The sequence below is a fragment of the Hemitrygon akajei genome, chromosome 9, assembly GCF_048418815.1.
Source record: "Hemitrygon akajei chromosome 9, sHemAka1.3, whole genome shotgun sequence".
NCBI lineage: Eukaryota > Metazoa > Chordata > Chondrichthyes > Myliobatiformes > Dasyatidae > Hemitrygon > Hemitrygon akajei.
In genome coordinates this window covers 178098719-178121569 of record NC_133132.1, presented here as the reverse complement: position 1 = coordinate 178121569, position 22851 = coordinate 178098719, and the positions used below count along the sequence as shown (strand labels likewise).

At 42.4% G+C, this 22851-nt stretch overlaps 1 protein-coding gene across 5 annotated transcripts in view; it reads left to right on the top strand.

Moving 5' to 3' along the window:
• Positions 1 to 22851, top strand: part of fbxl4 (F-box and leucine-rich repeat protein 4) — a 273096-nt gene that overhangs the window by 211939 nt on the left and 38306 nt on the right. For all 5 annotated transcript variants that reach the window (XR_012100352.1, XR_012100351.1, XM_073057528.1 and 2 more), the window contains exon 7: positions 4894 to 5206. Coding sequence is in view for 3 of the 5 variants with exons in the window: in XM_073057528.1 (XP_072913629.1) it covers positions 4894 to 5206 (313 nt within the window). In the remaining 2 variants the exon portion in view is untranslated. The remainder of the gene's footprint in view (positions 1 to 4893; positions 5207 to 22851) is intronic.

The window sequence follows — 22851 nt, the reverse complement described above, 5'->3', positions numbered from 1 at the left end:
AGAAGGCAGAGTCATGAGAGGTGATAGGCAGCTAGAAGAGGAGACAGAGTAGAGGTGGGATGGGGAAGGGAGAGGGAGGGAATTACCAGAAGTTGGAGAATTCAATGTTCATACCAAGGGGCTGGAGACTACCCAGACGGTATATGAGATGTTGTTCCTCCAACCGAAGTTTGGCCTCATCATGGCAGTAGAGGAGGCCATGTGTGGACATATCCGAATGGGAATAAGAGGGAGAGTTGAAGTGAGTGGCAACCGGGAGATCCTGTCTGTTGTGGCATTATGAACATCAAATTCTTCAACTTCCGCTAATTCCCTCCCTTTCCCTTCCGCCATCCCACTTTCACTCTGCCTCCTCTTCTAGCTGCCTATCATCTCTCTCATGATTCTGCCTTCTTCTACTACCCATAGTGCTTTCCCCTTAGATTCTCTCATCACCTCTCCTGCCTATCCCCTCCCTGCTTCCCCTCCCCCACCCCTTGATCTTTCCTCTGATTGGTTTTCTACCCTCTCCCCACCTTCTTTATAGGGCCCCTGTCCCCTCCTTCTTTAGTCCTGACGAAGGGTTTCAACCCAAAACGTTGACTGCTTCTTTCAACGGATGCTGCCCGACCTGCTGAGTTCATCCAGCTTTTTTGTACGGAGAAATATATGTTGGACCCGGAGGCTGGTGGGATGGTAGGTGAGGACAAGGGGAACCCTATCCCTAGTGGGGTGGCGGGAGGATGGGGCGAGAGCAGATGTGCGTGAAATGGGAGAGATACGTTTGAGAGCAAAGTTGATGGTGGAGGAAAGGAAGCCCCTTTCTTTAAAAAAGGAAGACATCTCCTTTGTCCTGGAATGAAAAGCCTCATCCTGAGAGCAGATGCAGCGAAGACAGAGGAATTGTGAGAAGGGGATAGCATTTTTGCAAGAGACAGGATGGGAAGAGGAATTGTCCAGGTAGCTGTGAGAGTCTGTAGGCTTACAGTAGACATCAATAGATAAGCTGTCTCCAGAGATAGAGACAGAAAGATCAAGAAAGTGGAGGGATGTGTCGGAAATGGACCAGGTAAATTTGTGGGCAGGGTGTTGGAGGCAAAGTTAATGAAGTCAACGAGCTGAGCATGTGTACAGGAAGCAGCACTAATGCAGTCGTCGATGTAGCGAAGGAAAAGTGGGGGATGGATACCAATATAGGCTTGGAACATAGACTGTTCCACAAAACCAACAAAAAGGCAGGCATAGCTGGTACTCATACGGGTGCCCATGGCTACACCTTTAGTTTGGAGGAAGTGGGAGGAACCAAAGATGAAATTATTAGGAGTGAGGAATAATTCCGCTAGACGGAGGAGAGTAGTGATAGAGGGGAACTGGTTAGGTCTGGAATCCAAAAAGAAGTGGAGAACTTTGAGACCTTCCTGGTCGGGGGATGGAGGTATATAGGGACTGGACATCCATGGCGAAAATAAGGTGGTGGGGGCCAGGTAACTTAAAGTCATTGAAAAAATTTATATGTGCAAATGCAAATATAAGTAAACAACAATGAATAAAAGAGCATGAAATAACAAGATAAAGAGTCCTTAAAGTGAGATCATTGATTGTGAGAACATCTCAATAGATGAGTATAGTTATCCTCTTTTGTTGAGGGGCAGTGTGAGTCCTGAGGCATTTATACTTTCTACCTATGACAGTAGTGAGAAAGGAGCATGGCCTGGGTGGAAATACAATGAAAATGCCGGAGGAATGCAGCAGGCCAGGCAGCATCAATGGAAAAGAGGAGATAGTCAACGTTTTGGTTTGAGACCCTTCATTGATGAAGGGTCTCAGCATGAAATGTCAATGGTTTACTCTTTTCCATAGGTGCTGCCTGGCCTGCTTAGCTCCTCCAGCATGTTGTATGTGTTGCTTAGACTGCCAGCATGTGCAGATTTTTTCTTGTTTGTGAATGGCTTGGGTGGTGAGATCTTTGATGATGGTTGCCATTTTCCTACGACAATGTAGATGTACTCAATGGTTGAGAGGGCTTTACCTGTGGTGTACTTGGCTGAATCCACTACCATTTGTAGCAATTTTCTGCTCAAAGGCATTGGTGTTCCCACACCAGGCCATAATGCAGCCAGTCAATACCCTTTTCACCACATCTATAGAAGTTTGTCACAGTTTCTAATGACATGCCAGATCTCCACAGACTCCTGAGGAAATAGAGGTGCTGTTGTACTTTATTTGAAATTACTTTTATATGATGGGTCCAGGACAGGTCCTCTGAGATAATGACACCCTGGAATTTAAAGTTACTGACCCTCTCCACCTCTAATCCTCTGATGAGTACTGGCTCATGGACCTCTAGTTTCTCTCTCCTGAAGTATACAATCGTTTCCTTGGTCTTGCTGACATTGAGCGAGAGGTTGCTGTATGACACCACTCAGCCAAATTTTCAATCTCCCTCAGGTATGCCAATTCATCACCTCCATTTTTACTTTGAACTTTGATGCTGTTTGTTTGATAAGTTTATATTTCAGTTCAAGTTCCAGTTTATTGTCATCTGACTATACAATCAACCAAAACAATGTTTCTCTGGACTAGAGTGGCCCCACAAAACATATATCACACACAATACATAAATAAGTTAATAAAATATTATTCAGAAGTGCATGTAGCATTCAGCACGGGGAAACAGTAAACAATACAGCAAACAGCTCACTGTCCTAGTGACGAGAATTTGGTTGTGGCAGAGTATTTAACAGTCTCAGTGCCTGGAGGAAGAAGCTGTTTCCCAGTCTGGCAGTGGCTCAGAGGGGTTGTGGGATGGGTGATCACGATTCTCAACAATACTTCAGGTCCTTTGTATACAATGCTGTTGGTAAATGTCACAAATGGGGGGGGGGGGGGGGGGGTGAGATCCCGGTGATGCTCTCAGCAGTTTTTGCTATCCTCTGTAGGGTCTTGCGAATGATACTTTGCAGCTCCTATACCATATAATGATGCAGCCAGAAAGGAAATTCTCGATGATCCTGTAGAAAGTTGTTAAAATGTTAGTTGCTATTTTTTATTAGGATAAAATATATTGTAAGGGAGTTTGAAAATAACAGAAATACTTAAGGCTAAAATGCTTGATCTGTGTTTTACAATTTGGTTATCTTAATAGAATCAGAATCAGGTTTAATATCACTGGCATATGTCTTGAAATTTGTTCTTTTGCGGCAGCATACAGTGCATCATATAAAAAATTGCAATAAATTACGACAAGACAGATATTTTTAAAAATAAATTAAATAATCATTACAAAAAGTGAGCAAAAATAGGTAGCGTTTATGGGTTGGTTCTTTGTTCAGATGGTGGAGGGGAAGAAGCTGTTTCATGGAGAATGTTTTTACAACGGTACTGTAAAATTTTGCTTATTTCTCCCATTGTCAATGAATAACTCAATTAAATCACTTTTAATAAAAAGTAGGGCATTAACCTTGAAATTGTTCTGTTGGCAGAACCTGATTTGACTGTAGTTTTTCTTCCTGCTGTTGGTGGCAAAGTTAACCTGTTTAAAATAAATGGATTATTATATCTATGAAACAGCAGATAGAGAAGAATTTCAGATAATTGTGTAAGTCATTTTTACATTGGTAAGAAACCATAGGCCCCATAATTGTAAATACTGCTGAAGCTATGAAGTGTGTGGCTACATAATTAAGACAGGTTCAGATATTGGAGAAGACTATGATTTATTTAAGATATCATCACAAAGATTTTTTAATTTTGCCATTAATTTATTTTGGATAGAAAAAACTTGAGTGCAAGGAAATAATTTGCATTTACTTTATGAAGGAAAGTTATCTTTTTAAAGTCTGCATTTTATTCACTTGTTATTTGAATTGTATCTGAAGTACCTAACATTTTCAATAATATTCGATTGTACATCATTGACAAAGCATGCTGAGGAAAGTTCAGTTTTTTTTAAAGAACGTAGAAAATTACAGCACAGGAATGGGCCCACGATGTTGTGCCAACCTTGTTAACCTACTCTCTCCCACATAACCCTCCATTTTTCTATCATCCATGTGCCTATGTTTTGTAATGTTCCTAATGTATCTGCCTCTACCACCATCCCTGGCAGGACATTCCACGCACCCACCACTCTCTGTGTAAAAATAATTTACCTCTAACTGCCCCCCCATACTTTCCTAAAATCATCTTAAAATTATTCCCCCACTTACGAGCCATAATACTTCCATAGCAGTTTCTCTACTTTTTAATTAAAATAACTTTACGCTCAGTAGCACTTTATTGGTAACCTCATGTACCTAATAAAGTGGCCACTGAGTGTATGTTAGTGATCGTCTGGTGCTGTAGCTCATCAACTTCAAGATTTGATGTGTTGTGTGTTCAGAGATGCTCTTCAGCACACTGCTGTTGTAATGTGTGGTTATTTGAGTTACTGTTGCCTTCTTGTCAGCTTGAGCCAGTCTGACCATATTGCTCTGACCTCTCTCATTAACAAGGCATTTTCACCTACAGAATTGCAACCCACTGGATGTTTTTTTTTGTTTTTCACACCATTCTCTGTAAACCCTAGAAACTGTTGTGCATGAAAATTTCAAGAGATCAGCAGTTTCTGAGATACTCAAACCACCCTCTCTGACACCACAATCATTCCACAGTCAAAGTCACTAAGATCACATTTCTTCCCCGTTCTGATGTTTGGTCTGAACAAGTGAACCTCTTGACCATGTCTGCATGGTTTTATGCAATGAGTTGCTACCACATGATAGACTGCTGAGGTATTCACATTAATGAACAGTTCTACAGGCATGCCTAATAAAGTGGCCATTGATTGTATTTTTCTAGTGAGTGCTTTAATGAGTACAATGATTAGTATCAAGAAAGTTTTCATAGTTTTACTTATTAATCTATCTCATACAGGTTGAAGACTATGACCTAGTGGCAAGTGTGATTGGAGCCAAATGTAAAAAGCTGCGATCCCTAGATCTATGGAGATGTAAAAATATTACGGAAAACGGCATTACTGCGATTGTAGCAGGTTGTCAACTGCTGGAGGAATTGGATCTGGGATGGTGCCCAACTTTACAAAGCAGTACAGGATGTTTCATAAAACTTGCCCGCAAACTTCCTAATTTGCGTAAGCTCTTTCTGACAGCCAATAGATCTGTGTGTGACGCAGATATTGAGGAGCTGGCTGCAAATTGCCCTCATCTGTTTCATGTGGATATATTGGGTAAGTAGTATTGGTGTGATCACTTGAGACAAGTATGATATTCTTCACTGGTGGGTCCTCAGGTGGTTGTAGAGGCCAATCTGGGATCCACATATTCTGATGTAGTGTGGGCAAGACTAAGTGGTGGCTCTTCAAAGTTCAAAGTAAATTTATTCTCAAAGTACATACATGTCAACATATACTATAAGACCATAAGACATAGGAGCAGAATTAGTCCATGTGGCCCATCGAGTCTGCTCCGCCATTCAATCATGGCTGATCCTTTTTTTTCTATCTCCAACCCCAGTTCCTGGCCTTCTCCTCATAACCTTTGATGCCATGTCCAGTCAAGAACCTATCAATCTCTGCCTTAAATACGCCCAACGACCTGGCCTCCACAGCTGCATGTGGCAATGAATTCCACAAATTCACCACCCTTTGTCTAAAGAAATTTCTCTGCATCTCTGTTTTGAACTGGCGCCCCTCTATCCTGAGGCTGTGCCCTCTTGTCCTAGATTCTCCCACCATGGGAAACATCCTTTCCACGTCTACTCTGTCTAGATCTTTCAATTTTCGAAAGGTTTCAAAGAGATCGCCCCTCATCCTTCTGAATTCCAGCGAGTACAGACACAGAGCCATCAAACGTTCCTCATATAATAACCCTTTCACTAGGGTGAACCTTCTCTGGACCCTCCCTGATGCCAGCACATCTTTTCTAAGATGAGGGGCCTAAAGCTGTTCACAATACTCAAGGTGAGGCCTCACCACTCCCTTATAAAGCCTCAGCATCACATCCTTGTATTGTAGACCTTTAAAATGAATGCTAACATGCCATATGCCTTCTTTACCACCAACTCAACCTGCAAGTTAACCTTCATGGTGTTCTGCACAAGGACTCCCAAGTCCCTCTACATCTCAGATTCCTGGATTTTCTCCCCAATTAGAAAATAGTCCGCACATTTATTTCTACTACCAGAGTGCATGACCATGCATTTTTCAACGCTGTGTTTCATTTGCTACTTGCTTGCCCATTCTCCTAATCTAAGTCCTTCTGCATCCTACCAGTTTCCTCAACACTATCTGCCCCTCCACCAATCTTCTGTACTATATACTGTACGGCACCATATACTACATTCACAGTAAATATAAAGAAAGACAATAGAATCAATGAAAAACTAAACACAAAAAGACAGCCAAACAACCAATGTACAAAAGACAACAAATTGTAAAATACAAAAAATAGAAAAAAACAAACTAACAATTAAGTAAATAATACTAAGAACATGAATTGAAAAGTCTTTGAAAGTGAGGCCATAGGTTGTGGCCGCGCACATAAAATGCTGGAGCAATTCAGCAGGCCAGACAACATCTATGGAAAAGTGTACAGTCAAAGTTTCAGGCTGAGACCCTTCAGCAGGACTGGAAAAAAAAGGAGTAGATTTAAAAGGTGGGGGGAGAGGAAGAAGAAACACAAGTTGATAGGTAAAGCTGAGAGAAGGAGGGGGAAAATAAAGAGCTGGGAAGTTGATTGGTGAAAGACATACAGGCTGAAGAAGGGGGTTCTAATAGAAGAGGACAGAAGGCCATGGAAGGAGCCATGTGGTACAAGCTGGCAGTGAAGGCATGTTCCCAGGAAGGATACAGGGCTATAGTATCAGGTCTGCGTAAAGCACATGATCGAAGAGTCTGAGGAGGGCTACAGAGATTACAGGTGGGGAGCAGTGAGAGAGGGTTTCACTGAACTCCCATTCAGTGAAGATTTAAATTTCATCACAGTAGGCATCCCTGGAAGAGGCTTTGCAGTGTAGTAATTCTATCACAAACGAGAAAATCCGCAGATGCTGGCAATCCAAGCAATACACACAAAATGCTGGAGGAACTCAGCAGCCCAGGCAGTATCTATGGAAAAGAGTACAGACAAAGTTGTGGGCTAAGACCCTTCAGCAGGACTGGAGAAAAAAAAATGAGGAGTAGATATAAGGCATTGGGTACCTGCAGATCCTTTCTTGTTTGCCAGTTGTGGACTCAGTTCAGTGTTGAGGTGAGTGAAGTTATCCACTCTGGGTCAGAAGCCTGATGGTTGAGAGGTAATCACAGTGGTTAGAGGTTGCATCTTTTGTTTGTTCAGTCTCTCTTTTTGCAACCCGTAAATTAACTCCCAAATCCCTTTGCACCTCAGTTTTTTGCATTTCCTCTCCATTTAGAAAACAATCAACACTTTACCAAAGTGCATGACCATCTGCCATTCTTTGCCCATCCTCCTAATCTGCCTAAATCCTTCTGTAGCCTCTCTACTTCCTCAAAACGACCTTCCCCTCCACCTATCTTCACATCACCTGAAAACTGCAACAAATTCTATCATCCAAATCATTGACATATCACGTAAAAACAATCGGTCCCAGCACACAGCCCTGTGGAACACCACCAGTCACCGGCAGCCAACCAGAAAAGGCTCCCTTTATTCCCATTCTTTGCCTCCTACCAATCAGCCATTGCTTTATCATGTTAGAATCCTTCCTGAAATACCATGGGCTCGTAGCTTGTTAAGAAGCTTCATGTGTGGCACCTTGTCAAAGGCTTTCTGAAGATCCAAGTACACAATATCAACAAATCCTCCTTTGTCTATCCTGCTTGTTATTTTTTCAATTAATTCCAACCAATTTGTCAGGCAAGACTTTCCCTTGAGTAAACCATGCTGACTATGGCCTATTTTATCATGTGTTTCCAAGTACCCTGACACCTCATCCTTAATAATCGACTCCAACATCTTCCCAACCACTGAGGTCACACTAACAGTATAGTTTCCTTTCTTACACTCTCTCCCTTCTTGAAGAGAGGAATGACATTTGCAAATTTCCAGTCTTCTGGAACCATTCCAGAATCTAGTGATTCTTGAAAAATCAATGTTAATGCCTCCACGACCTCTTCAACCATCTCTTTCAGAAGTGTGGGTTGTACACCATCTGGTCTAGGTGACTTATCTACTTTCAGACCTTTCAGTTTCCCAAGAACCTTCTGTGAAGATTCTTTGCTGCACCTGATTACCCTGTGATCTCTGTCTCAGAGGCCGATGTTAGGCTATCTTTAAAGAGAGTGAAACCTCGCAAGGCGGAAAGTCCCGATGGAGTACCTGGTAAAGCTCTGAAAACCTGTGCCAACTAACTGGCAGCAATATTCAAGGACATTTTCAACCTCTCACTGCTGCAGGCAGAAGTTCCCACTTGCTTCAAAAAGGCAACAGTTATACCAGTGGCTAAGAAGAATAATGATTATCGCCTGGTAGCACTCACATCTACAGTGATGAAATGCTTTGAGAGGTCGGTCATGACTAGAATGAACTCCTGCCTCAGCAAGGACCTGGACCCATTGCAATTTGGCTATTGTCACAAAAGATCAACAGCTGATGCAATCTCAATGGCTCTTCGCACGGCTTTAGACCACCTGAACAACACAACCACTTATGTTAGGATGCTGTTAGTCAACTATAGATCAGCATTTAATATCATCATTCCCACAATCCTGATTGAGAAGTTACAGAACCTGGACCTCTGTACCCCCCTCTGCAATTGGATCCTCGACTTCCTAACCAGAAGACCACAATCTGTGCAGATTGGTGATAACATATCCTCCTCACTGACGATCAACACTGGTGCACATCAGGGTGTGTGCTTAGTCCACTGCTCTACTCTCTCTATACCCATGACTGTGTGGCTAGGCATAGCTGAAATACCATCTGTAAACTTGATGATGATACGACTGTGGAGAGTATTCTGATAGGCTGCATCACTGTCTGGTATGGAGGGGCTACTACACAGGACTGAAAGAAGCTGCAGACGGTTATAAGTCTAGTCAACTCCATCTTGGGTACTAGCCTACAAAGTACCCAGGACATCTGCAGGAAGCAGTCTCTCAGAAAGGCAGCATCCATTATTAAGGACTTCCAGCACCCAGGGCATGCCCTTTTCTCACTGTTACCAACAGGGTAGGAGGTACAGAAGCCCGAAGGCACACACTCAGTGATTCAGGAACAGCTTTTTCCCCTCTGCCATCCGATTCTTAAATGGACATTGAATCCTTGAACACTACTTCGCTTTTTTAATATACACGTACATTATTTCTGTTTTTTGCATGAATATTAATCTATTCAATATACATACACTGTAATTGATTTACTTATTTTTTGTTGTTATTATTTTTTCCTTTCTTCTATATTATGTATTGCATTGAACTACTGCTGCTAAGTTAACAAATTTTATGACACATACTGGTGATAATAAACCTGATTTTGATTCTAGTTATAGTAACTTCACAAACTTCATGCCCCCTGATATCGGGAGCTTTCATCATACTGCGAGTGTATTCCATGTGAAGACTGATGCAAAATACTTACTGTCCACTATTTCATTGTTCCTCCCATTACAACTTCTCCAGCATTATTTTCCAGTAGTCCGATATCCACTATCATCTCTCTTTTACACTTTATGTACTGAAGAAACTTTTGGTGTCCTCTTTAATATTATTGACTAGCTTGCTCTCATATTCCATCTTTACCTTCCTAATGTCTTTTTTAGTTACCTTCTGTTGGTTTTTAAGAGTTTCCCAATGCTCTAACTTTCCACTAATTTTTATTCTATTATATGCCCTTTCTTTAGCTTTTATTTTGGCTTTGGCTTCGCTTGGTAGCCATGTTTGTGTCATCTTGCCTCTGTTCTAAAAGTCTGCCCCTGAACTGTGAAGCTGTGCCCTCTAGTTCTAGATACCTCCACCGTAGGAAACATCCTCTCCACATCCACCCTATCTTGTCCTTTCAACATTCAGTAAATTTCAATGAGATATTCATGCATTTTTCTAAATTCCTGCATGTACAGGCCCAAAACTGCCATACGCTCCTCATATGTTAACCCCATCGGACTACAAAGCATTCCAGCTGGTGGTGAAAACTGCCCAGCGGATTATCAGCACCCAGATGCCCACCATTGAGAACATCTACCATAAATTCTGCCTGGGCGGGGCGAAAAGCATTATCAAGGATGCATCTCACCCTAACCATGGACTTTTTACTCTCCTCTGATCCGGTAGGCACTACAGGAGACTCCACAGCAGCAGGCACAGGAAGAGCTTCTTCCCTGAGGCTGTGACCCTGCTGAACCTCACATCACAGCGCTAAGCAGTATTGCACCCATATCTCAGTCATGTCTCAGTACTTTTATATTTGTATGCTGTAGCACTTACTTTTTATTCGCTGTTATTTTGTAAATAATACAATTTTTTGCACTTCTGGTTAGATGCTAGTTGCATTTCATAGGATTTGTATCTGTACTCGGCACATTGGCAACAAAGTTGAATCTAATCTAATCATTCCCGAAGTCATCCTCGTGAACATCCTCTGGACTTCCTCCAATGACAGCATATCCTTTCTGAGATATGGGGCCCAAAACTGTTGACAGTACTCCAAGTGCATCCTGACTAATGTCTTATAAAGGCTTAGCATTATCAACTTGCTTTTATGTTCTATTTCCCCTTGGAAATAAAAGCCAACATTGCATTTGTCTTCTTTACCATAGACTCAACCTGTAAATTTAACTTCTGGGGGTCTTGCACGAGGACTCCTAAGTCCCTCTGCACTTCTGATTTTTGAGTCTTCTCTCTATTTAAATAATAGTCTGCACTATTGTTTCTTTTACCAAAATGCATTGTCATACTTTTCCCAACACTGTATTCCATCTGCCACTTTTTTGCCCATTCTTGCAATTGATCTAAGTCCTGTTGTAATCGCATTGCTTCTTCAGCACTACCTACCCATTGAGTCTGCTCCGCCATTCAATCATAGCTGATCCTTTTTTCCCCTCCTCGGCCTTCTCCCATAACCTTCGATGCCATGTCCAATCAAGGGCCTATTGATCTTTGCCTTAAATCCACCCAACAACCTGGCCTCCACAGCTGACTGAGGTAACAAATTCCACAATTTCAGCACTCTCTGGATAAAGAAATTTCTCTGCATCTCTGTTTTAAATGGACACCCTTCCTGAAGCTGTGCCCTCTTGCCCACCATATGAAACATCCTTTCTACATTTACTCTGTCTGGGCCTTTCAACATTTGAAAGGTTTCAATGACATCCCCCCTCATCTTCTAAATTCCAGCAATACTTCATGTATTGAAATATACGCAGCTCAGAACACTACTTGCACCATGCTCAACCTTTTGATTCTTAACTTACCAACATCTGTCTCCACAACCTGTCCACTAACTGTTCTGGCACTCTGGTTCCCATCCCCCTGCATCTCTAGAACCCATCATGCAGCATTTATAAACCCTATCACTAGTTCCCCCTCCAGTTCAGGTGCAAGCCGTCCTTTCTGTACAGGTCCCACCTTCCCAGGAAAAGAGCCCAATGATCCAAAAGTCTTAGTCCGTCCCTCCTGCAACAACTCCTTGATCACTTCAGGCTGATCTTGATATTATCTTTGAAAAGAAGCTTCAGAGATTGTGTAAGAAAATAGGTTGGCAAATTAGAATTTGTGAACCTGGTGTCATTTCCAGTTTTTAGGCAGGAGATACATAATGGGGTTCAAAATATATATTTCCCTATCAATTCATAGATCTTGGTAACATATGTTGAATTTTTCAGCATATGCTCTTTCAATCTCTTAAGCTCAATGATAATCAGCAAAGGTAATGTATTGCCTTTACATAATTTGATTGGGGAGCTTAAAGTAAAGGAATGCTTAGGAGACAGTGATCATAATATGATAGACTTCACCCTGCAATTTGAGAGGGAGAAGCTAAAGTCTGGTGTATTAGTATTACAGTGGAGTAAAAGGAATTACAGGGGCATGAGCTGGCCAAGTTGATTGAAAGAGGAATCCTGCAGGGATTATGGCAGAATAGCAATGTCTAGACTTTTTGGGGCAATTCAGAAGTTGCATGGTATTACAGGAAAGATACTAGCATGGGTAGAGCATTGGCTAATTGGTAGGAAGCAAAGAGTGGAAATAAAGGGAGCCTTTACTGGTTGGCTGCTGGTAACTAGTGGTCCACTGGGGTCTATTTTGGGAACGCTTCGATTTACATTATATGTCTGTGATTTGGTTGATGGAATTGATAGCCTTGTGGTTACCATGTTTCCAGATGATAAGAAGACAGATGTTAATGTGGAGGAAGCAGGGAGGCTGCAGATGAGACGAGACAAATTAGGAGAAAGGGCAAAGAAGTGGTAAATGAAATACATTCTCAGGAAGTGTATGGTCATGCAGTTTGGTAGAAGGAAAAAAAGCATAGACTATTTTCTAAACAGGAAACTGAAAATGGCTAACTGGAGGTTGAGTCTGTGATAAAACATAGAATAGTACAGCACATTGCAGGCCCTTTGGCCCACAATGTTGTGCTGACCCTCAAACCCTGCCTCACATCTAACCCCCCCACCTTAAATTCCTCCATATACCTGTCTAGTAGTCTCTTAAACTTCACTAGTGTGTCTGCCTCCACCACTGACTCAGGCAGTGCATTCCACGCACCAACCACTCTCTGAGTGAAAAACCTTCCTCTAATATCCCCCTTGAACTTCCCTTCCCTTAACTTAAGACGTGTCCTCTTGTACTGAGCAGTGGTGCCCTGGGGAAGAGGCGCTGGCTGTCCACTCTGTCTATTCCTCTTAATATTTTGTACACCTCTATCATGTCTCCTCTCATCCTCCTTCTCTCCAAAGAGTAAAGCCCTAGCTCCCTTAATCTCTGATCATAATCCATACTCTCTAATCCATAATCCATACTTTCTGATGAAGAAGGCTAATGCAATGAATTATAGGAAAGATGTCAACAAAATAGAGAGATTACAGAGAAAGATTACTAAAATGTTACCTGGGTTTCAGCACCTAAGTTACAGGGAAAGGTTGAACTAGTTAGGTCTTTATTCTTTGGAGCGCAGAAGGTTGAGGGGGGACTTGATAGAGGTATTTAAGATAATGAGGGGGATAGATCGAGTTGACGTGGATAGGCTTTTTCCATTGAGAGTAGGGGAGATTCAAACAAGAGGACATGTTTTGAGAGTTGGGGGCAAAAGTTTAAGGGTAACACGAGGGGGAATTTCTTTACTCAGAGAATGGTAGCTGTATGAATGAGCTTCCAGTAGAAGTGGTAGAGGCAGGTTCGGTATTGTCATTTAAAGTAAAATTGGACAGGTATATGGACAGGAAAGGAATGGAGGGTTATGGGCTGAGTACAAGTTGGTGGGACTGGGTGAGTGTAAGCATCAGCACGGACTAGAAGGGCCGAGATGGTCTGTTTCCGTGCTGTAATTGTTATATGGTTATAATGTTAGCATTCATTTCGAGAAGACGAGAATATAAAAGGTAGGATGTAACGCTGAGGTTTTATAAGGTATTCATGAGGCCTCACTTGGTGCCTTTATCTGAGAAAGGATGTGCTGATATTGGAAAGGGTTCAGAGAAGGATCACAACAATAATTCTGGGAATGAAAGGGTTATCATATGAGCAGCATTTGGTAGCTCTGTGCCTGTACTCGCTGGAATTTAGAAGAATGAATGGGATCTCATTGAAACCTATCGAATGCTGAAAGGCCTTGATAGAGTAGACATGGAGAGGATGATTCCTAAAGTGGGGGAGTTTAGGACCAAGAGGGCACAGCCTCGAGTAGAGGAACGTCTATTTAGAACAAAGTTGAGGAGGAATTCCACTAGCCAGAAGATGGTGAATCTGTGGAATTCATTGCCACCAGCGGCTGTGGAGGCCATGATTGGGTGTAATTAGGGCAGAGTTCAATAGGCTCTTGATTAGGCAGGGCATGAAAAATTACAGGAAGAAAGCAAGGGAATGGGGTTGAGATGGTAAATGGATCAGCCATGATAAAAAGGCAGAGCAGACTCAATGGGCTGAATGGCCTAATTCTGCTCCTGTCTCTTATGGTCTTATAGTCTTATTAAGTAACTGACAGGAATTGATAAAGTAGTGATGGGGGGGTGGGGGGGGTTCTGGCTGGAGGTGTTGATCAGCCTTCCAGAAAAGACTTAAAAGTTTATTTTAAATCTGTTTCCCACTTTTAGTTTTTTTGTGTATTATGTATTAGAAATTCAGGATTTCATTACGTCTGATCTCAGTACTAATCTCTATACAATAAAATGAAGCCAGTTTGTTTTCTCTGAAGTTTGTGACATTTTGAATTGTGCTCAGAGACTACAGTGTTATTTTAAAGCATTACAAAGCTTGCTTCTAATCCTTTCCCTTACATTTCTAATATACTGAGGGAAGTGCTCTTATTAATTAAATTAATATCATCAATAAAACTGATAATCCCATGCCTCCATGCACTAGGCAGCAGCTGTGAACCAGTATCAGTGGTTGGGTCCTAACTGTAGTTTTCCTATCTCTACTTTTTATTAAAGTATTGCTATTGTGAGATGTACTCAGCGAAACTTCCACCAGTGTTCAAGAAGGCTGTCTCTGCCAAAAGGATGTGAGTGAAAGGCAAACATGGGAAATATCAAGCTGATGTGTTGGTCTGTAGTATATGAGGCTTTGTTTAAATTCACTGAAGTCAGTAATCCAGCACGACTTCATTCTGTATTAGAGTTTAAAGCAACAGTTTATCAAAATACAGCTTTGTTCCTTTGAGGGTGATTTCGTTGTATTTCATTCAAGCAAAGATCAAAACTGCACGGAGATAGTTCTTAACCCTCATAAACACGAGATTCTGCAGGTGCTGGAAATCCAGAGCAATACACACAAAATGCTGGAGGAACTCAGGCAGCATCTATCAAATTGACTTGAGTTGACTTTATAACTTACACCCTTCATATACATGAGGAGTAAAAATCTTTACATCTCCGTCTAAATGTCCAATGTGCAATTTATAGTAATTTGTAATAAATATTATGTACAATAGGACAGTCAATATAACATAGAAATAAAATTGTATCAGCATGAATTAATCAGTCTAATGGACTGGTGGAAGAAGCTGTCCTGGAGCCTTTTATGCTGTGGTACCATTTCCCAGATGGTAACAGCTGGAACAGTTTGTGCTTGGGCTGACCCAGGTCCCCAAAGATCTTTCGGGCCCTTTTTACACACCTATCTTTGTAAATGTCCTGAACAATGGGTATCCTGAATATATAGAAAAAGGGAGGAGGTCCTGAAGAGAGAATTCAGGGAGTTGGGTAGGAAGCTAAAAAGCAGGAGGTCCAGGGTAGTAACCTCAGGATTCCTGCCTGTGCCACGTGCCAACGAGCACGAGAATAGCATGATCACACATATTAATGCATGGCTGAGAGACCTTTGTAGGGGGTAGGGCTTCAGGTTCCTGGATCATTGCGCCTCTTCTACGGGAGGTACGACCTGTACAAAAAGGATAGTTTACACATGAACTCAAAGGGGTCCAATGTCCTAGCAAACATGAGGAAATCTGCGGATGTTTCGCAGTCGTGAATTTAAAAATTCAGTTAGTCCTGACGAAAGGTCTCGGCCCGAAGCGTCAACTGTGCTTCTTCCTATAAATGCTGCCTGGCCGGATGAGGAAGGGGGGAACAGAAATAAATCAAGGATAGCATGCAACAGAAATGATAGAAGGGACAGGCAGGAGATGAGGTATAATCGTAGGGCAAAAGCTTTACAAGGCAATAGAGGTGTGCTGCAGTTAAAAAGGAATCCAACAAATACTGGACTGAAAGTGTTATATTTGAATGCACGCAGCATAAGAAATAAAATGGATGATTTTGAAATTCAGCTACAGATTGGCAAGTATGATGTTGTGGCCATCTCTGAAACTTGGCTGAAGGATGGCTGCCATTGTGAGCTGGAAGTCCAAGGATATACAGTGTATCGGAAAGATAGGTTAGTAGGCAAGTGGGTGGTGTAGCCCTGTGTATAAGAAATAATATTAAATCATTAGAAAGAGATGACATAGGCTCGGAAGGTGTAGAGTCTCTCTGGGTTGAGTTAAAAAATGGCAAGCGTAAAAGGACCCAAACTGCAGCTGGGATGTGGATTACAAATAGAATACAAGCAGGAGATAGAAAAGGCGTGTCTGAAGGGCAATGTCATGATAATCGTTGGGGATTTTGACATGAAAGTGGATTGGGAAAACCAGGCCAGTACTGGACCTCAACAGAGAGAATTTGTAGAATGTCTAAGAGATGGCTTTTTAGAACAGCTTGTTGTTGAACCCACTAGGGGATTGGTTGTGCTGGATTGGGTAATGTGCAATGATCCAGAGGTGATAAGAGAGCTTAAAGTTAAGGAACCCTGAGGGAACAGTGATCACAATATGATCGAGTTCACTTTGAAATCTGAGGAGAAACTAAATTCCAATGTTTCAGTATTTCAGTGGAATAAAGGAAATTACAATGGCATGAGAGGGGAACTGGTCAAAGTTGACTGGAAAGGGACACTAGCATGAAGGACAGCAGTGCAGAGATTGCTGGAGTTTCTGTGAAAAATGAGCGAAGTGGAAATAATTTCCAAATAAGAAATTTTCGAATGGAAGGACACTACCATGGCTGACAAGTGAAGTCAGAGCCAAAGTAAAAGCAAAAGAGAGGGCATACAAGGAAGCCAAAGCCAGTGGGAAGATAAAGGATTGGGAAGCTTTTAAATGCTTTTAAGCAAACTCGGACATTAGGAAGGAAAAGCTGAATTATGAAAAGAAGCTGGCGACTAATATCAAAGAAGGTACTGAAAGATTTTTAAGAATATAAAGGGTAAAAGAGAGTTGAGGGTAGATATACGACCAGTAGAAAATGATGCTGGAGATACTGTAATGAGAGACGCAGAGGTGGCAGAGGAACTAAATGCATATTTCGCATCAGTCTTCACAGTGAATGACATCTACAGTATACTGGACATTCACAAGTGTCAGGGAAGTAAAATATGTGCAGAGAAAATTGAAAATTACGACTGAGAAGGTGCTCAGGAAGCTTAATGGTCTGAGGGTGGATAAATCTTCTGGCCCTGATGGAATGCACACTCGGGTTCTGAAGGAAATAATTGGAGAGATTGCGGAGCATTAACAATGTTCTTTCAAGATGACCGGAAAGTTGCAAATGTTACTCTGCTATTTAAGAAGAATGTGAGGCAGCAGAAAGGAAACTATAGACCAGTTAGTCTGATATCAGTGGTTGGGAAGTTGTTGGAATTGATTATTAGGGAGGAGATTATGGAGTACCTGGAGGCACATGACAAGATAGGCCAAAGCCAGCATGGTTTCCTGAAAGGAAAATCCTGCCTAACTAACCTACTGCAATTTTTTGAGAAACTTACAAGCAGAGTAGACAAAGGAGATGCAGTAGATGTGGTAGACTTGGATTTTCAGAAAGCCTTTGACAAGGTGCCGCACATGAGGCTGCTTATCAAGATAAGAGTCCACTGAATTACAGGGAAGTTACTAGCGTGGGTGGAGCATTGACTGATAGGCAAAAAACAGAGACTAAGAATAATAGGATCCTATTCTGGCTGGTTCCGGTTACCAGTGGAATTCTACAGAGGTCAATGTTGGGACTGCTGCTTTTTACGATGTATGTCAATGATATGGACTATGGTATTAATAGAATCATAGAAAATAGGTGCAGGAGTAGGCCATTCAGCCCTTCAAGCCTGCACCACCATTCAGTATGTTCATGGCTGATCATCCAACTCAGAACCCTGTACCTGCCTTCTCTCCATACCCCCGATCCCTTTAGCCACAAGGGCCATATCTAACTCCCTCTTAAATATAGCCAATAAACTGGCCTCAACTGTTTCCTGTGGCAGAGAATTCTACAGATTCACCATTCTCTGTGTGAAGAAGTTTCTCCTCATCTCGGTCCTAAAAGGCTTCCCCTTTATCCTTAAACTGTGACCCCTCATTCTGGACTTCCCCAACATCGGGAACAATCTTGCTGCATCTAGCCTGTCCAGTCCCTTTAGAATTTTATACGTTTCAATAAGATCCCCCCTCAATCTTCTAAATTCCAGTGAGTATAAGCCTAGTCGATCCAGTCTTTCTTCATATGAAAGTCCTGCCATCCCAGGAATCAATCTGGTGAACCTTCTTTGTACTCCCTCTATGGCAAGAATGTCTTTCCTCAGATTAGGGGACCAAAACTGCACACAATACTCCAGGTGTGGTCTCACCAAGGCCCTGTACAACTGCAGTAGAACCTCCCTGCTCCTGTACTCAAATCTTTTTGCTGTGAATGTCAACATACCATTCGTCTTTTTCACCGCCTGCTGTACCTGCATGCCCACTTTCAATGACTGGTGTACAATGACACCCAGGTCTCGTTGCACCTCCCCTTTTCCTAATCGGCCACCATTCAGATAATAATCTGTTTTCCTGTTCTTGCAACCAAAGTGGATAACCTCACATTTATCCACATTAAATTGCATCTGCCATGAATTTGCCCACTCACCTAACCTATCCAAGTCACCCTGCATCCTCTTAGCATCCTCCTCACAGCTAACACTGCTGCCCAGCTTCGTGTCATCCGCAAACTTGAAAATGCTGCATTTAATTCCCTCGTCTAAATCATTAATATATATTGTAAACAACTGGGGTCCCAGCACTGAGCCTTGCGGTACCCCACTAGTCACTGCTTGCCATTCTGAAAAGGTCCTGTTTATTCCCACTGTTTGCTTCCTGTCTGCCAACCAATTCTCTATCCACATCAATACCATACCCCCAATACCGTGTGCTTTAAGTTTGCACACTAATCTCCTGTGTGGGACCTTGTTAAAAGCCTTTTGAAAATCCAAATATACCACATCCTCTGGTTCTGTCCTATCCACTCTACTAGTTACATCCTCAAAAAATTCTATAAGATTTGTCAGACATGATTTTCCTTTCACAAATCCATGCTGACTTTGTCCGATGATTTCACTTCTTTCCAAATGTGCTGTTATCACATCTTTGATAACCGACTCTAGCATTTTCCCCACCACCGATGTCAGACTAACCGGTCTATAATTCCCCGGTTTCTCTCTCCCTCCTTTTTTAAAAAGTGGGGTAACATTAGCCACCCTCCAATCCTCAGGAACTAATCCAGAATCTGAAGAGTTTTTAAAAATTATCACTAATGCATCCACTATTTCTTGGGCTACTTCCTTAAGCACTCTGGGATGCAGACCATCTGGCCCTGGGGATTTATCTGCCTTTAATCCCTTCAATTTACCTAACACCACTTCCCTACTAACATGTATTTCCCTCGGTTCCTCTATCTCACTAGACCTTCGGTCCCCTACTATTTTTCCCTTTCCTAATTAAGCCCTTTGTCCTCCTCTGCTGGACTCTGAATTTCTCCCAGTCCTCAGGTGTGCCGCTTCTTCTGGCTAATTTGTATGTTTCTTCTTTGGACTTGATACTATCCCTAATTTCCCTTGTCAGCCACAGGTGCACTACCTTCCCTGGTTTATTCTTTTGCCAAACTGGGATGAACAATTGTTGTAGTTTATCCATGTGATCTTTAAAAGCTTGCCATTGCATATCCACCATCAACCCTTTAAGTATCATTTGCCAGTCTATCTTAGCTAATTCACGTCTCATACCTTCAAAGTTACCCTTCTTTAAGTTCAGAACCTTTGTTTCTGAATTAACTATGTCACTCTCCACCATATTATGGTCACTCTTACCCAAGGGGCCTCGCACGACAAGATTGCTAACTAACCCTTCCTCATTGCTCAATACCCAGTCTAGAATGGCCTGCTCTGTAGTTGGTTCCTCGACATGTTGGTTCAGAAAACCATCCCGCATACATTCCAAGAAATCCTCTTCCTCAGCACCCTTATCAATTTGGTTCACCCAATCTATATGTAGATTGAAGTCACCCATTATAACTGCTGTTCCTTTATTGCACTTATTTCTAATTTCCTGTTTAATGCCATCGCCAACCTCACTACTACTGTTAGGTGGCCTGTACACAACTCCCATCAGCGTTTTCTGCCCCTTAGTGTTATGCAGCTCTACCCATATCGATTCCACATCCTCCAGGCTAATGTCCTTCCTTTCTATTGCGTTAATCTCCTCTCTAACCAGCAAGGCTACCCCACCTCCTTTTCTTTCCTGTCTAACCCTCCTGAATATTGAATATCCCTGGATGTTGAGCTCCCATCCTTGGTCACCCTGGAGCCATGTCTCTGTGATCCCAACTATATCATATTCATTAATCACTGTGTGCACATTCAGTTCATCCACCTTGTTACAAATGCTCCTCGCATTGACACACAAAGCCTTCAGGCTTGTTTTTACAACACTCTTAGCCCTTATACAATTATGTTGAAAAGTGGCCCTTTTTGATTTTTGCCCTGGATTTGCCTGCCTGCCACTTTTACTTTTCACCTTACTACTTTTTGCTTCTACCCTCTGTCTCTCTGCACTTGTTCCCATCCCCCTGCCACATTAGTTTAAAGCCTCCTGAACAGCAGGACTTCCTTGACTTATTTCTATTTTCCTCTTCCTCGACCCTAACTTCCTGGTTTCCTTCCCCTTGTCAACTCAGCTTAAACCCTCCCTAACAGCTATATTAAACAATCCCGCCAGGATATTAGTACCCTTTGAGTTCAGGTGTAACCCATCGTTTCTGTATAAGTCATGCCTTCCCCAAAATAGATCCCAGTGATCAAAGAATTTGAAGCCCTGCCCCCTGCACCAGTTACTTAGCCACACATTCATCTGCTTAATTCTGCTATTCTGACAATCATTAGCGCGTGGCTCAGGCAGTAATCCTGAGATTATTACTCTGGAGGTCCGGCTTTTTAATTTTCTTCCTAGCTCCCAGTAATCTTCCTTCAGGACCTCCTCTCTTTTTCTGTCTATGTCATTGGTACCAACATGTACCAAGACTTCTGGCTGCTCGCCCTCTCTCCTGAGAATACTCTGGACCCGATCCGAGATATCTCGTACCCTCGCACCAGGGAGGCAACACACCATCCAGGTATCCTTGTCTGGCTCGCAGAATCTCTTGTCTGTTCCCCTCACGATGGAATCCCCTATAACAACGGCATTTCTCCTTGCTCGCTTGATCATGGCACTGGGCAGAGTGCCAGAGTCCCGTTCGCTGTGGTCTTCCTCTGTCTGGTCAACCTCTCCAACAGTATCTAAAACTATATATCGATTCCTGAGGGGGACTGTCACAGAGGTGCTGTCAACTATTTTTCTATAGGTACTATTGATCACCTCCTCACTTTCTCTAATAAGCTGAAGGTCATCAAGTTGTTGCTCTTGATCCCTCACACAATCCCTAAGGAGCTTCACCTCATTGTATCTGAGCAGATGTATTCCTGGGGGAGGCTGGGAGTCTCCCAAGGTCCCCACATCTGGCACTCCAGGCACAACACTAATCCTAAATGCGTACCTCTAATGCTACTGTTAGCTCTAAATAAATAAACCTGTAACCTACCATCTAACTGTAAGACTCAACCGTCGCAGGAAGCCTCTTCCCGTTTCCGCCTAAGCCCGTTGAGCCAAAGCCCTATCACTCTGCACCCTTTCACTCCGCTGCCTGCTGGATATGGTGGTGTTCTTTTTAAATCTTCCGCGCTCTGAGGTTACGCGCTTGCACAGTCTTGCCTCTTTTATCCCAAGTAGTTTGAAAAAAAATCTGAACTTTTTCCCGAAAAACCGTTGACTTACTCATCTGCCTGCTTGCTGTGATTCAGCAAGTAATAATGAACTTGTGGCTAAATTTGCCGATGATACAAAGGTAGGTGGAGGTGTGGGTAGTGTTGAGGAAACAGAGAGCCTGCAGAGAGACTTAGATAGTTTAGGGGAAAGGGCAAAGAAGTGGCAAATGAAATACAATGTTGAAAAGTGTATAGTCATGCACTTCGGTGGAAGAAATAAATGGGCTGACTATTATTTAGATAGGGAGAGAATTCAAAATGCAGAAATGCAAAGGGACTTGAGTGTCCTTGTGCCAGATGCCCTGAAGGTTAACCTCCAGGTTCAGTTGGTGGTGAAGAAGGCAAATGCAATGTTGGCATTCATTTCTAGAGATATAGAATAAGAGAACTGGAATGTGATGTTGATACTATAAGGCACTCGTGAGACCACATGGAGTATTGTCTGCAGTTCTGGGCTCCTTATTTTAGAAAGGTTATAATGATATTGGAGAGGGTTCAGAAAAGATTCACAAGAATGATTCCAGGAATGAAAGGGTTACCGTATGAGGAACATTTGGCAGCTCTTGGGCTGTATTTGTTGGAGTTCAGGAGAATGAGGGGGTATGTCATAGAAACAATCCAAATGTTAAAAGGCCTAAACAGATTAGATATGGCAAAGTTATTTCCCATGGTAGGGGATTCTAGGACAAGGGGGCATGACTGCAGGATTGACAGACCTCTATTTAGAACATAGGTGCGGAGAAATTACTTTAGTCATAGAGTGTTAAATCTGTGGAATTTGTTGCCATGAGTGGCTGTGGAGGCCAAGTCATTGGGTGCATTTAAGGCAGAGATTGATAGGTTCTTGATTAGCCAGGGCATCAAAGGGCATGGGGGGTAGGCAGGGGAGTTGGGATAACTGGAAGAACTAGATCAGCCCATGATTGAATGGCAGAGCAGACTCGATAGGCCAAATAGCCTACTTCTGCTTCTGTATCTTTTAGTCTTAAGTTCACATCTACAGATGTATTGGCTTGTCCCCACCACTCTCTGCAGAGTCTTGCGATTAAGAGAACAACAGCTCT